The sequence below is a fragment of the Muntiacus reevesi genome, chromosome 22, assembly GCF_963930625.1.
Source record: "Muntiacus reevesi chromosome 22, mMunRee1.1, whole genome shotgun sequence".
In the NCBI taxonomy this organism is placed as follows: Eukaryota; Metazoa; Chordata; class Mammalia; order Artiodactyla; family Cervidae; genus Muntiacus; species Muntiacus reevesi.
In genome coordinates, this window is record NC_089270.1 from 23,124,502 (window position 1) to 23,137,687 (window position 13,186).

The following is a 13,186-nucleotide window of genomic DNA, read 5'->3' on the forward strand; positions in this document are numbered from 1 at the left end:
CCTTATACCTACAGTCTCAGTTCTACCAACCCCACCCCCAGAATATCAGACTTTTTGTCTCTGCTGTCCTACAAAGAATTTTCACAACAATGGTCTCCTTATTAATGCAAACAATCAAGCTTCTAATTTTGACATCACTACAGCCTTTAAAATGGCAGAAAGAAGGCAAATTAAAGCCAAGAGAAGGAAGATTAGAATAAACCAAGTTTCAATTACTAAGAAGTGGTAGAATTTATATAGAAGATACCTCCTGAACAGTTATCTGCACCTCCTCTCACAAAAAGCAGAAAATGAGATTGCATAATCATTCAGTTCAGTTCAGTCACTCCGTCATGTACAACTCTTTGCGACCCCATGGACTGCAGCACTCCAGGCTTCCCTGTCCATCACCAACTCCTGAAGTTTACTCACACTCATGTCCATTGAGTTGGTGATGCCATTCAACCATCTAATCCTCTGTCATCCCCTTCTCCTCCCACCTTGAATCTTTCCCAGCATCAGGGTCTTATAAAATGAGTCAGTTCTTCACATCAGATGGTCAAAGTATTGGAGTTTCAGCTTCAGCATCAGTCCTTCCAACGAATATTCAGGACTGATTCCCTTTAGAATTGACTGGTTTGATCTCCTTGCAATCCAAGGGACTCTCAAGAGTCTTCTGCAGCACCACAGTTCAAAAGCATCAATTCAGCACTCAGCTCTCTTTACAGTCCAACTCTCACATCCATATATGACTACTGGAAAAACCACAGCTTTGACTAGATGGACCTTTGTCAGCAAAGTAAAATCTCTGCTTTTTAATATGCTGTCTAGGTGGGTCATAGCTTTTCTTCCAAAGAGCAAGTGTCTTTTAATTTCATGACGGCTGTCACCATCTGCAATGATTTTGGAGCCCAAGAAAATAAAGTCTGACACTATTTCCATTGTTTCCCCATCTATTTGTCATGAGGTGATGGGACCTTCCTCACTGATCACTGAGGAACGCCTTCTTATCTCTCCTTGCTATTCTATGGAACTCTGCATTCAAATGGGTATATCTTTCCTTTCCTCCTTTGCCTGTTGCATCTCTTCTTTTCTCAGTTATTTGTGAGGCCTCCTCAGACAACTATTTGGCCTTTTTGCATGGTCTTGGTGCATCCTCTTTTTGCCGTGGGGATGGTCTTGATCACTGCCTCCTCTACCATGTCATGAACCTCCATCCGTAGTTCATCAGGCACTCTGTCTATCAGATCTAATCCCTTGAACCTATTTGTCACTTCCACTATCATAATCGATATGGAATTCACTTTGCAAGAAAATAAGGCCAGGGTACTTGGGGAAAGGTGAGGGTGGTGGAGGGTGTCAAATAACCTTAATTTTTCATGGAAAGTTCCAGTCATGCCTGTGGTTATTTTAACCCAATTACATACGATCAGCTAGATTAATGCATTACTCTCTATTAGGGATTTATTTCACACACCTGAGTCACTGGATATAAAATGACAACTGTCTTCTCTGTATTAGGTCACTTTTATTACTGGATAAGTCTATAAAAATATTATGACAGCTGATGTTTCATAGAGTATGTGAAACTTGGACATGGATTGAAATCATTGAGCATTCCTTGATCTCAGCTCTTGAGTTTAAAAAAATTTCAGCAAGGAAGTAAAAATAAAGTTATATCTGATGTCATATTCATTCTTCAGTAACTTTATGGAAGTAAACAACGAATTTATACAATATTAAGTAATCAGTAGACAAATGTCATGAGCACAAATCTTGAACAGAAATATAGACTCAGTATAATCTATCTTAATCAACCCCAAGGACAGTGGCAGAGTCAACTGGAAAGTGTAGGGGAGGAATAATTACTGGTATAGAGGCTGGTACAAGGAAAAGCAAGTTTTCCGATTCTTACTGGCAATGCATAATTATATATTTTATTAGACTCTTTCTTCTAATAGAAAGATTTTTTCTATAGACATAGAATCTTTCTTCACAAACAGAGACCAATAAAACAGGAAGGAAGGACATTAAAGAGAAAACATCCCAGGATACAACAGAACTACAAGATAGCGAATTTAGATCCCATTTGGACTTGCGCTTTATAAACAGGACAGAAGAGGCAAGTCAGCAAAGTGGGTCAGAGAAATGGAAAAGACGTTTTGGCAGTACACTTTTATTGCTATAATATATGCCTGAATTCTATCATTCTTTTCTTCATTGTTGTTATTGTTCAGTTGCTAAGTGGTATTTGACTCTTTGAGATCCCATGGACTGCAGCATGCCAGGCTTCCTGGTGATGCCATCCAACCACCTCATCCTCTGCTGTCCCCTTCTCCTCCTGCCCTCAATCTTTCCCAGCATCAGAACCTTTGCTAATGAGTCGGCTCTTACAAATCAGGTGGCCAAAGTATCAGAGCTTCAGCTTTAGCGTCAGTCCTTCCAATGAATATTCAGGACTGATTTCCTTCAGGATTGACAAGTTTGATCTCCCTGCAGTTCAAGGAACTCTCAAGAGTCTTCAACACCACAGGTCAAAAGAATCAGTTCTTCAGCACTCAGCCTTCGTTATGGTCCAACTCTCACATCCATACATGACTACTGAGAAAACCATAACTTTGACTAGATGGATCTTTGTCAGCAAAGTGATGTCTCTGCTCTTTCATACGCTGTGTGTTTGGCAGTTTTTCTTGCAAGGAGCAAGTGTCTATTAATTTCATGGCTGCAGTCACCATCCACAGTGATTTTGAAGCCCAAGGAAATAAAATTTGTCACCTTCTCCACACTTTCCCCATCTAGTTGCCAAGATGTGATGGGACCAGATGCCATGATCTTAGTTTTTTGAAAGTTGAGTTTTAAGTCAGCTTTTTCACTCTCCTCTTTCACCTTCATCAAGAGGCTCTTTAGTTCCTCTTGGCTTTCTCCCATATCTGAGGTTACTGATACTGGTGTCATCTGCATATCTGAGGTTATTGATATTGCTCCTTGCAATCTTGTTACCAGCTTGTGATTCATCCAGCCTGGCATTTGGCATGACGTACTCTGCATATAAGTTAAATAAGCAGGGTGACAGTATCCACTTTGACGTATTCGTTTCTAATTTGGAACCCGTCCATTGTTCCACATACGGTTTAACTGTTGTTTCTTGTCCTGCATACAGGTTTCTCAGGAGACAGGTAAGGTGGTCTGGTATTCCCATCACTTTAAGTGGAATACTGTCTGGTATTCCACAGTTTGCTTTCCAAACAGTCAAAGGCTTTAGTGCAGTTAATGAAGCAGAAATAGATGTTTTTTCTGGAATTCCCTTGCCTTCTCTATCTTCCAACAGATGTTGATAATTTGAACTCTGGTTCTTCTGCCTTTTCTAAATACAACTTGTACATCTGGATGTTTTCAGTTCATATATTTCTGAAGTCTAACTTGAAGGATTTTTAGTATTACCTTGCTAGCATGTGAAATGAGTGCAATTTTATGGAAGTTTGAACATTCTTTAGCATTGCCCTTCTTTGGAACTGGAATGAAAACTGACCTTTTCCAGTCCTGCGGCCACTGCTGAGTTTTCCAAATCTGCTGACATATGGAGTGCATCACTTTACAGCATCATCTTTTAGGATTTTAAGTAGATCAGTTGAAACTGTTTTCTTTCGTTTGAGGGCTTCCCTGGTGGCTCAGATGGTAAAGAATCTGTCTGCAATGCAAGAGACTGGGGTTCGATTCCTGGGTCATGAAGATGCCCTTGAGAAGGGAACAGCAACCCACTCCAGTACTCTTGCCTGGAGAATCCCATGACAGAGAAGTCTAGTGGACTACAGTCCATGGGGTCACAAAGAGTCAGACAAGACTGTGCAACTAACATACTTTCTCAGCTGGAATTCCATCACCTCCACCTAATAGATTTGCCTTTCCAAACCTATAGACCATACAAGGACCAGCACACTACAGACAAATGACCAAATCCAGCCCACCACCAATTTCCATAAGCTCTGACTAGAACACAGCCACCTACACTCACGGACGTATTACCTGTGATGTTTCTGTGCTGTGATGGCAGAGTTGAGTAGGTGTTCCAACTATATGGCACACACAGCTGAAAATATTCACTCTCTGGCTCTTTACAGGAAAAATTTGCCAACTCCAAGTCTAATATGGTACCCTCAGTAACCCAAAGAAACCATGTAGGATTAATGTCATTATAATTTGAGATAGGGCTGTCATTAAGGATATATAGTTGACCCTTGAACCAATAGAGGTAAGGGAAATTAACTCATCATGCAACTGAATCTCGGAGTGTAATTTTTAGTCAGTCCTAGGTATCCACGTTTCCTCCGCATCTGTGGTTCCGCATCCATGGATTCAACCAGCTATGGATCATGGAGCATTGTACTATCTACTGTTGAAAAAATCTGCATATGTTCAAGCCATGCTGTTTAAGGGTCAACTGTATTTAATAATGGTTTACCGTATTCCTTAAATTAAAACACTACGATAAACTTTATAGTATATTATGGCTAATAGTTTGTGACAAATTCTCCTACGATACCTCTGAAAATATAAAAATGAGATGAAAATTGTACCATCAAAAAGGAGAACAGACAACCTCCTGCTATTGCCAAGAGGAGTCGCACTGACCATTCGACTTTCAGTGGCCTTCCTTTGCTTTATTAACCAAATAGAAATAAGAATCATCACTTCCTCTGAACTCTCTGACTCTCAGCGCCAAACAGAACATGGCTCATCCCCACAGTGCAAGGCCACTACTATTGAAGCCATCAGAGTGCCCATTGCAGCCTTTCACCTCCCTCAATGCCTTTCTACATCTAATCAGAGCCCATAATGCAAAAAGAGAAACAGAAAGATAACAAAATGAATGGGAAATATGTACATTGGGGGAGGTAGAGGAAGTGATAAAAAATGGGGATGAGGACACCCCAAATGTAAAGTACATAGTCACCAAGAAACACGATGAGAACTCTTGCAAACTAGAGACTATAGTTTTACGTTTCATGAATTCAAAATTTAAGAAAATTGGGCAGTGGATACAGCAAAAGATCTGATCTCACTACAGTAGAGCAACATTAAGTTAAAACTGGCCAGACCCTTGGTCAAGGAAACACACCCCTTTCTTAGGACTTAGACTTTTATTTTCTTGGGCTCCAAAACCACTAAGGACAGTGACTGCAGCCACACAATTAAAAGACACTTGCTCCATGGAAGAAAAGTTGTGACAAACCTAGACAGCATATTAAAAAGCAGAGACTTCCCCTGGCCAACAAAGGTCTGTATAATCCAAGGAATGGTTTTTCCAGTAGTCATGTATGGATGTGAGAGTTGGACCATAAAGAAGGCTGAACGCCAAAGAATTGATGCTCTGGAGAAGGAGATTGAGAGTCCCTTGAACTGCAAGGAGATCAAACTAGTCAGTCCTAAAGGAAATCAATGCTGAATAGTCATTGGAAGGACTGATGCTGAAGGTGAAACTCCAATATGTTAACCACCTGATGTGAAGAGCTGACTCACTGGAAAAGACCACGATGCTGGGAAAGATTAAAGGCAGGAGGAGATGGGGGTGACGGAGGATGAGATGGTTGGAGGGCATCACTGACTCAATGGACATGAGTTTGAGCAAACTCAGGGATACTGTCAAGGACAGGGAAGCCTGCTGTACTGCAGTTCATGGGGTTGCAAAGAGTCAGACATCACCTAGCGACTGATCAACAACAATGAACCCAAGAAGGGGGAATTAGCCAAGGGCATGCTGCTCACCTTTGCAGCTTTGAAGCACTGCGAATGAACAGATATCTCCAAGGCTGAGCAAATAGAAAGAAAGGAAGCTGGGGGAAAATCCTAAAGAGCAAGCAAAAAGTAATAATACTCTGAAGATTCACAGAAAGGGCAGATTTCTGAAACCTACATACTGCGGGATCTCAAATAAAAGATTTAAAAACCATTTTGCAACTTGAGTAAGGCAGAAGAAAATACAGTCTTTATTAAAGAAGCAAACACCAATACAGAAAGAGAAAGCATTGGAATTTTAAAACTTAGAAGAACCAGTGACAGGAGAAAGAAGGAAGAATTAAAAGAAAATTAAAGAAATCATCAAAATAAAATCAATATGGAGGCAGGAAACACAAACTCAAGAAGCTCTCCCCATAATGCAGAGCAGAGACACAAGAGTGAAAATAATGAGGGAGAACGTGACCAATATTGAAGGGAGATGGTAGAGGAGCAGTCTAAGAATCATAGGTGTTTCTGAGAACTGAGCATAATTGGAACAGACATGACTAATCAAGGCCAGAACTAAAGAAAACATTTCACACCTGGAATACAGACTGAAAGGGCTTCACAATATACTAAGTAAAACATGTGAAAAGACACCTCCCTTAGAAATACCCTGGGGAAATGTCTTAACTATAAAGATAAAGAAACACGTTGCAAAAATTCAACAGAGTAAACTAATTGATCTAACAGAAGAGAAAACAGACCCACCCATCTCTGACTCCTCCATGATACTAAATTCCAGAATTCAGTGGAAAGGAGATTATAATCTCCTTAAATTTTGGACCCCAATAAATAATCTTTCATGAGTGTAGGCAGAAAGGAAATAATTGTCCAATACCTCAGTGGCTTGAAAGACATAACAACTTTTCACCTTTTAAAGAAAATATCTGAAGATGAAGTTCAATTCACTTAGATTAATCGATATTAGGAATGGAAAAATGGTGGTATTAAAAAAAGGGGGTAATATAGCCATAGGAAGAACTCTCATCAGACTGAACAGATCATTTTAACAAGCATACAAAAATGTGAAAGAGGCCTCTGTTCACGCGGCATCTGGACAAAAGCTGAAGGCAAGCAATTTCAGTGTGAATTTACACCACTTACCAAGGGAACAACCCCTTATTTGAACACAGGAATTACTCCTTTTATCAGAGATAATCACTAACTTAAAAAATCTGATTATAACTACGCAAATATATCCACATTTGCCTACCAAAAAATTGGAATGAATTAAAAAAAAATTCTACTATGATCTTTTTGAATGCCAGAAATATGGATGATCAGTTCCTTTTCTGCTTTTTTCAAGCTTTCCTTAATGAATACAGATTCCTTTTACAATTTAAAAAAAAACACTTTATTTTAAAAATCAAATTTTTTTAGAGCTCAAGACCTGGAAATACATTTCTTCTGATGAACTTTTTTTTTTTAAAATACTAAATGAGTTAACTCATATAAAATGCTTGCAATCATGATTGATGATACAAGCAAGCCTTGTTTTGTGATTATTATTAGATGTAAACAATATGTGACTCATCATTTGGGGAAGCGATGTAGTGTAATGGGTAAAAATCTAAGTCAAGTGTGGTCTGTTTAAGTTGTAATATCAAGCTGCCTAGGTTAGAAGCACAGATACTTCCTAATGGTGGTACCTTGAGCAGATTATTCAAACTTTGTATCTCAGTTTTGTCTACTGCAATATGGGATGATAACAATAGCTTGTACTTCATAAGGTTGTTAGGAAAATTAAAAAGATTTTAAATTAATGATTATCACATAATAAATGCCCCAAATATGGGGATGGTGATGGTTAGATGGTGACAGTGATTACATTTCCGACCAAGCCACTAACTCTATCAGTTCAGTTTAGTCGCTCAGTCATGTCCAACTCTTTGTGACCCCATGGACTGCAGCATGCCAGGCCTCCCTGTCCATCACCAACTCCTGGAATTTACTCAAACTCATGTCCATTGAGTCAGTGAATCCATCCAACCATCTCATCCTTTGTCGTTCCCTTCTCCCGCCTTCAATCTTTCCCAGCATCAGGGTCTTTTCAAATGAGTCAGTTCTTCGCATCAGATGGCCAAAGTATTGGGGTTTCAGCTTCAGCATCAGTACTCCCAAAGAATATTCAGGACTGATTTCCTTTAGGATTGACTGCCACTTTATTTCATCAGAACACCCAATGTTTTAATAGTGATAATAAATCAAGAAAAATGGTTTAAATAATCTGACAGTTGGGTATTTTTGAATGTCAAGGCAAAACTATAAACTTGATGCAAGAGTGCTTAAAATCAATCTATTGTCAAGACTTCAGAATGCTTGCATAGCAATTACCTCAACAGTATGGCAACAAATTTCATCTTATTAAGTTAATCCATGCAAACTATAAGTTAGTACTATTTGAAACGAGAGTTTAGCATTTTAAAAAATGCAAACCAGCACTTTCTGGTATTCCAAACTAACCCATGATACGCAGTCATGGTTGTTTTTAAAGACTTAAAGCAGAAGGTTCACAATGGAGTGTTTCCTCCTTCCCTCCTCCCACCTCCCTTATTATAATGGTGGCAAACTGCTTAATTAAAGCTTCTTACATAAAAGACTAAATCCTGGGATGTGTAAGTCAAAATGCTCCAACTCAACAATATTTTTCAAATGTAAGATATTCTGCAGCTCTACCAAGAAGCTCATTTACAATCGGAAAGCTAGGACAAGACTTGATGATAAATGGAGATATGTGATAAGTGTGCAGTGTTTGCTGTAGTGTGGGTAATGCAATCTGGTCTTTCAATTAGACATGTTTTCCCTTTATTTGGCATTTAGTGTTTCTTGCCTAATTGCCTTTTATCTGCCTTTAAAAATATTGCCGAATTGTCACAATATGCCATGTTATTGATTTTGTTTTACTTGACACAAAGTACTGCTCTGTATCAACTGAATGCTGGCTTCCAGCTTTTTCTCAGATCAAAAATGAGCTATTTTTCAACTGGAGGCAAGCTCCTTTCATGGTTATCTGTCAACTGCCAAGGAACATCATTGGGAGCTACTGGAAGAATAAAAAACTACAAAATACCATGGATACAAAATTTATTTGCAATTGACTTTCGCCTGCAAATTTGTACAAAAGAGTAATGTTTTGAAAATCCCATCAGTTTTGTTTTGTTTACTTTTAAAAAACAATTTTATAGAAGTTGAGCTCCGGCCATGTAAAGTCCTTTTTTTTAAGGACTTTAAAAATAAAATAAACTTACTTATCTTTAATTAAAGGATAATTGTGTACAGTATTGTGTTGGTGTCTACCAAACATCAACATGAATCAGTCAGAGGTCTACCCTGTCCCCTCCCCCAATCCCACGCCTCTAGACTGTCATGGAGCCTCAGCTTGAGTTCCCTAAGTCATAGAGCAAACTTCCATTGGCTATCTATTTTATATATAGTAATATATTTTTCCATATTACTCTCCATACATCCCACCCTCTTCTCAGATCAGTTTTAAATGAAGAACAAGTTCCCACTCTTTTAAACCTCCCCAGAAAAAAGTCCTTTGGTAATTTGAACCATTAAGAATTAAATCATGCACATCTAGAAAATCAGGTTCAAAGAAACATCTATATGTCTTTAAAGGGCAGTCTGTACCTATATGTTGACAAACAATAACAATCCTGGTCATCTTACTGAATTTTCCAGATGTTTAGCTAGACAGTTTTGGAGCACCTGCAACTAGAGTTTGGAGGCTCCTCTGTGTGTATCCTGAAGGCTCAGTTTCATTATGTAACAATTAGCTTAAATGACTGGTAATTAGACCTATCTGTCGCTGCTAAGGGTAAAAGAAATGTCTCAGGGGTGGTCTCCAAAACTATAAGCAAAATAAAGCAGCTTCTGCTTCTCGTTTTCAGTACTTGCGAGGCCTGCCTGCCATCATCTCAGACGAGACTCCAGGTTCCCAGATAGTGACGTTAACAGTCTGTGAAGGGTCCTTTCTGAGGCCATCTCCCTTACCTGGTTACAAAACAGAGGCGGGCACTGAGCCGTGAAGCACTGGGCGACCCCATTTCTGCACACACACTTGGCGCACCGACTCAATGGCCAGTCCTGCCCGTCTTGAAACACACGGCCTTTGTAGGAACAGGATTCTGGAAGGTTAGAGCACTAAGGGTTACTGAGGGTGTTGCACAACCTAGACAGCATATTAAAAAGCAGAGACATTACTTTGCCAACAAAGGTCTGTCTAGTCAAAGCTATGGTTTTTCCAGGAGTCATGTATGGATTGAGAGATGAACTGTAAAGAAAGCTGAGTGCCGAAGAATTGATGCTTTTGAGCCGTGGTGATGGAGAAGACTCTTAAGAGTCCCTTGAACTGCAAGGAGATCCATCCACCCAGTCCATCCTAAAGGAAATCAGTACTGAGTGTTCTTTGGAAGGACTGATGTTGAAGCTGAAACTCCAATACTTTGGCCACCTGATGCGAACAGTTGACTCATTGGAAAAGACCCTGATGCTGGGAAAGATTGAGGGCAGGAGGAGAAGGGGACGACAGAGGATGAGATGGTTGGATGGCATTATTGACTCAATGGGCATGAGTTTGGGTAAACTCCGGGAACTGGTGATCAACAGGGAGGCCTGGCGTGCTGCGGTCCATAGGATCACAAAGAGTTGGACACGACTGAGCGACTGGACTGAACTGCACCACTGATCTCAGGACTGGCTGCATCTATGCCAGGGCAGTCACACATAGTCTTGTGCTCTGGGGCATGGTGCAAACTAGGGGGCCCTGGGCTTGGGGTATAGCTCTGGAGCTACTCTATGGAGTTCTTAACTTTCTCTCTGAGTTTCCTAAGTGAAGTCTGGTGAGACAGATAACATTGCAAGGGGTTTGGAGCCTCAGTTCATGAATGGCCCTACCTCCCCCTGCCTCCTTGTCTTCCTGGGTTCTCAGGAGCCTGAGCCCAAATTTGTGCCCAGTGAAAGCTGCCACCCTCTACCTGTATCGGGGACCTGGGTACAGGTGCCTAAGGAGAGCACCCACCCTAAGCTCCAAGTAGCAGAAGGGGTCTAGGGTGCCAGAGGAGGACTCACCCATCCAGCAAATATCCCCATGCCTGAGGGTGAGTGACATTAACAGCAAATTAAAAACATGACAGTTTGAGAAAGATCATGGAAGAAAAACCAAAGCTTCCCCCACCCTGCTTTTTTTTAACAAAGGGCCCTGCATTTTAATTATGCACCCAGGAAATTATGGAGTTGGTGCTGGCTGATCATCCAATCTCTCCAGGCAAAATGCTTCCAATAGATTTTTCTCATGGAGAATCAATCAGAAAGTCTCCTAAAATGTAAGAAAGGAGCCCACAAACCCAGACAGCCACCCTCCAGCCCATCCCTAAATGTGGTGGTTGGAATATTTTTTCTTGCAGGCTTATCTGGCCCAAAGTTGGTTGTCTGTCCTTTGCTGGTGGGTGACATCTGAAATGCAGGAGGAATGCACTCTACTTTCAGCATTCCATTACCATACTTTGCAATTCCCAGAATGGTTCTCCAGGGTAAATGGTGGCCAGGAATGGAATAACTGGGAATCAGAAAGAAGCCAGAAGTCTTTTTAAAGAGAAAAGGCAAGATTACAGTGTAGCTTCCAGGTACTACTTAAAAAGAGTAATTTGAGCTATTATACACCAGGAGAGAATATACTACAGCAGTGACAATAATGTAGTGTCATGAAGTATTTGCTACTTAATTATAAAAATGGAAAGGGACATATAACTCTAAAATGTAATAAAAGGGTACTTGGTCCAAGCGTGAATTCTAAGGAGCGGGCTGGAAGCATACACCTGGCTTGCTGGGCTATGCCTCAGTTCACAGGCAGGCATAATCTCTCCAGCAAAGAGGCCATAAAGACAAATGAAATACTGCTTCTGGCTCAGTGTGTTTTGGAGAAAGACATAAAATCTTAAAGACTAGCCATCAGACTTAGTGTTGTGATACTACTGATACCCAGAAAAGTGATGTTTGTTCTTCTGTCCACCAAGAGGCCATAGGAACTACCTGGGCCTTATAGAATCATATCAAAGGATCTGGTCCTTCCTCCTTTTCTTCTCAAGAGCTGTGAATACAAAGGGTTGCATCTGGGCAAGACAAAATAATAAATCAGAAAGCCTCAGCACCCTGAGTTTGGAATGAAGCTTAAGGATTTGTTCCTTAAGCTCATGGTTTACAACATCACTTCCTGCCAAGTGCAAGGCTATGTCTCTGTTCCAACAAGGAATGAGGTCAGGGATCTTTGAGCCACACTAGGCAAGAAAGAGAAGAGTTGGGATGTCACCAGGTATACCTCACAGGCAAAGAGGGTCTCTCTCTACAAGTTCATACTCACTCCCAGGGCCCACACAGACTGGGCAGCAGCTCCCTTCGGGGATGAATTCCAGCTCCTGGTGTCCACACATCAGCGGTGGGCATGGTCGGGGGGTGCATCGGACTTCCCCATGAGTGCAAGAGCACGTGCTGCAAGGGGAGGAGGCCCATTCTGTCCCGTGCTGGGCGTTAGGAAAAGAAAAAGAAGGTTATTGTCAGAACATAGACCTGCATTTGATCAAACAGAAACAAACCTTCTCTTAAACAAGTGAATGACGGAGCTCCAATAAAACAGAAGAAAGCTCCAGGTTTACAAGGTTGAAATCAGGGTTTGCAATATTCCAAGGCAGACACCAATTTAGCAATTGATTTTTAATTTCCTTTAAAAAAATTTTTTTTATTTTAACTGGAGGATAATTAATTTACAATATCATGATGCGTTCTGCCATATATCAACATGAATCGGCCACAGGCATACATGTGACCCTCTCCCTCCTGAAACCCCCTTCCACCTTCCTCCCCACCCCACCCCTCCAGGTTGTCACAGAGCCCCCGCTTTGGGTTCCCTGCGTCATACATCAAACTCCTACTGGCCATCTGTTTTACATATGGTAATGTATATGTTCTCAATGTTATTCTCTCAAATCATCCCACCCTCTCCTTCTCCCACTGTGTCCAAAAGTCTGTCCTTTACATCTGTGTCTCCTTTGCTGTCCTGCATGTAGGATTGTCGGTACCATCTTTCTAGATTCCATACATATGTGTTAACATACAATATTTGTCTTTCTCTGACTTTGTTCACTCTGTATAATAGGCTCTAGGTTCATCCACCTCATTAGAACTGACTCAAATGTGTTCCTTTTCATAGATGAGTAATAGTTATCCTTAAGATTTTATGTTTGAAATTTTCAGAAAACCACAAAAATGAAAGAAAAATCACCCCAATCCCATTATTTAAAAAAAAAATTCTGTGAAGACCAAAGTAAAATATGCACACATGCATGCATATCTACTGAATTCTTTATTCTAGCTACATTGTTTTCAACAGCTCTCATGCCGATTCAGTTTATTTTTTTGCATTTTACCCTGA

The 13,186-nt window shown here is 40.5% G+C and overlaps 1 protein-coding gene across 1 annotated transcript in view; it reads right to left on the reverse strand.

The window, feature by feature from the left end:
• Positions 1-13,186, reverse strand: part of FRAS1 (Fraser extracellular matrix complex subunit 1) — a 506,878-nt gene that overhangs the window by 286,795 nt on the left and 206,897 nt on the right. The window contains exons 5-6 of the mRNA XM_065913973.1: positions 12,119-12,278; positions 9,754-9,887 (exon numbers count right to left, since the gene is read on the reverse strand). Of these exons, the coding sequence (XP_065770045.1) occupies positions 9,754-9,887; positions 12,119-12,278 (294 nt within the window). The remainder of the gene's footprint in view (positions 1-9,753; positions 9,888-12,118; positions 12,279-13,186) is intronic.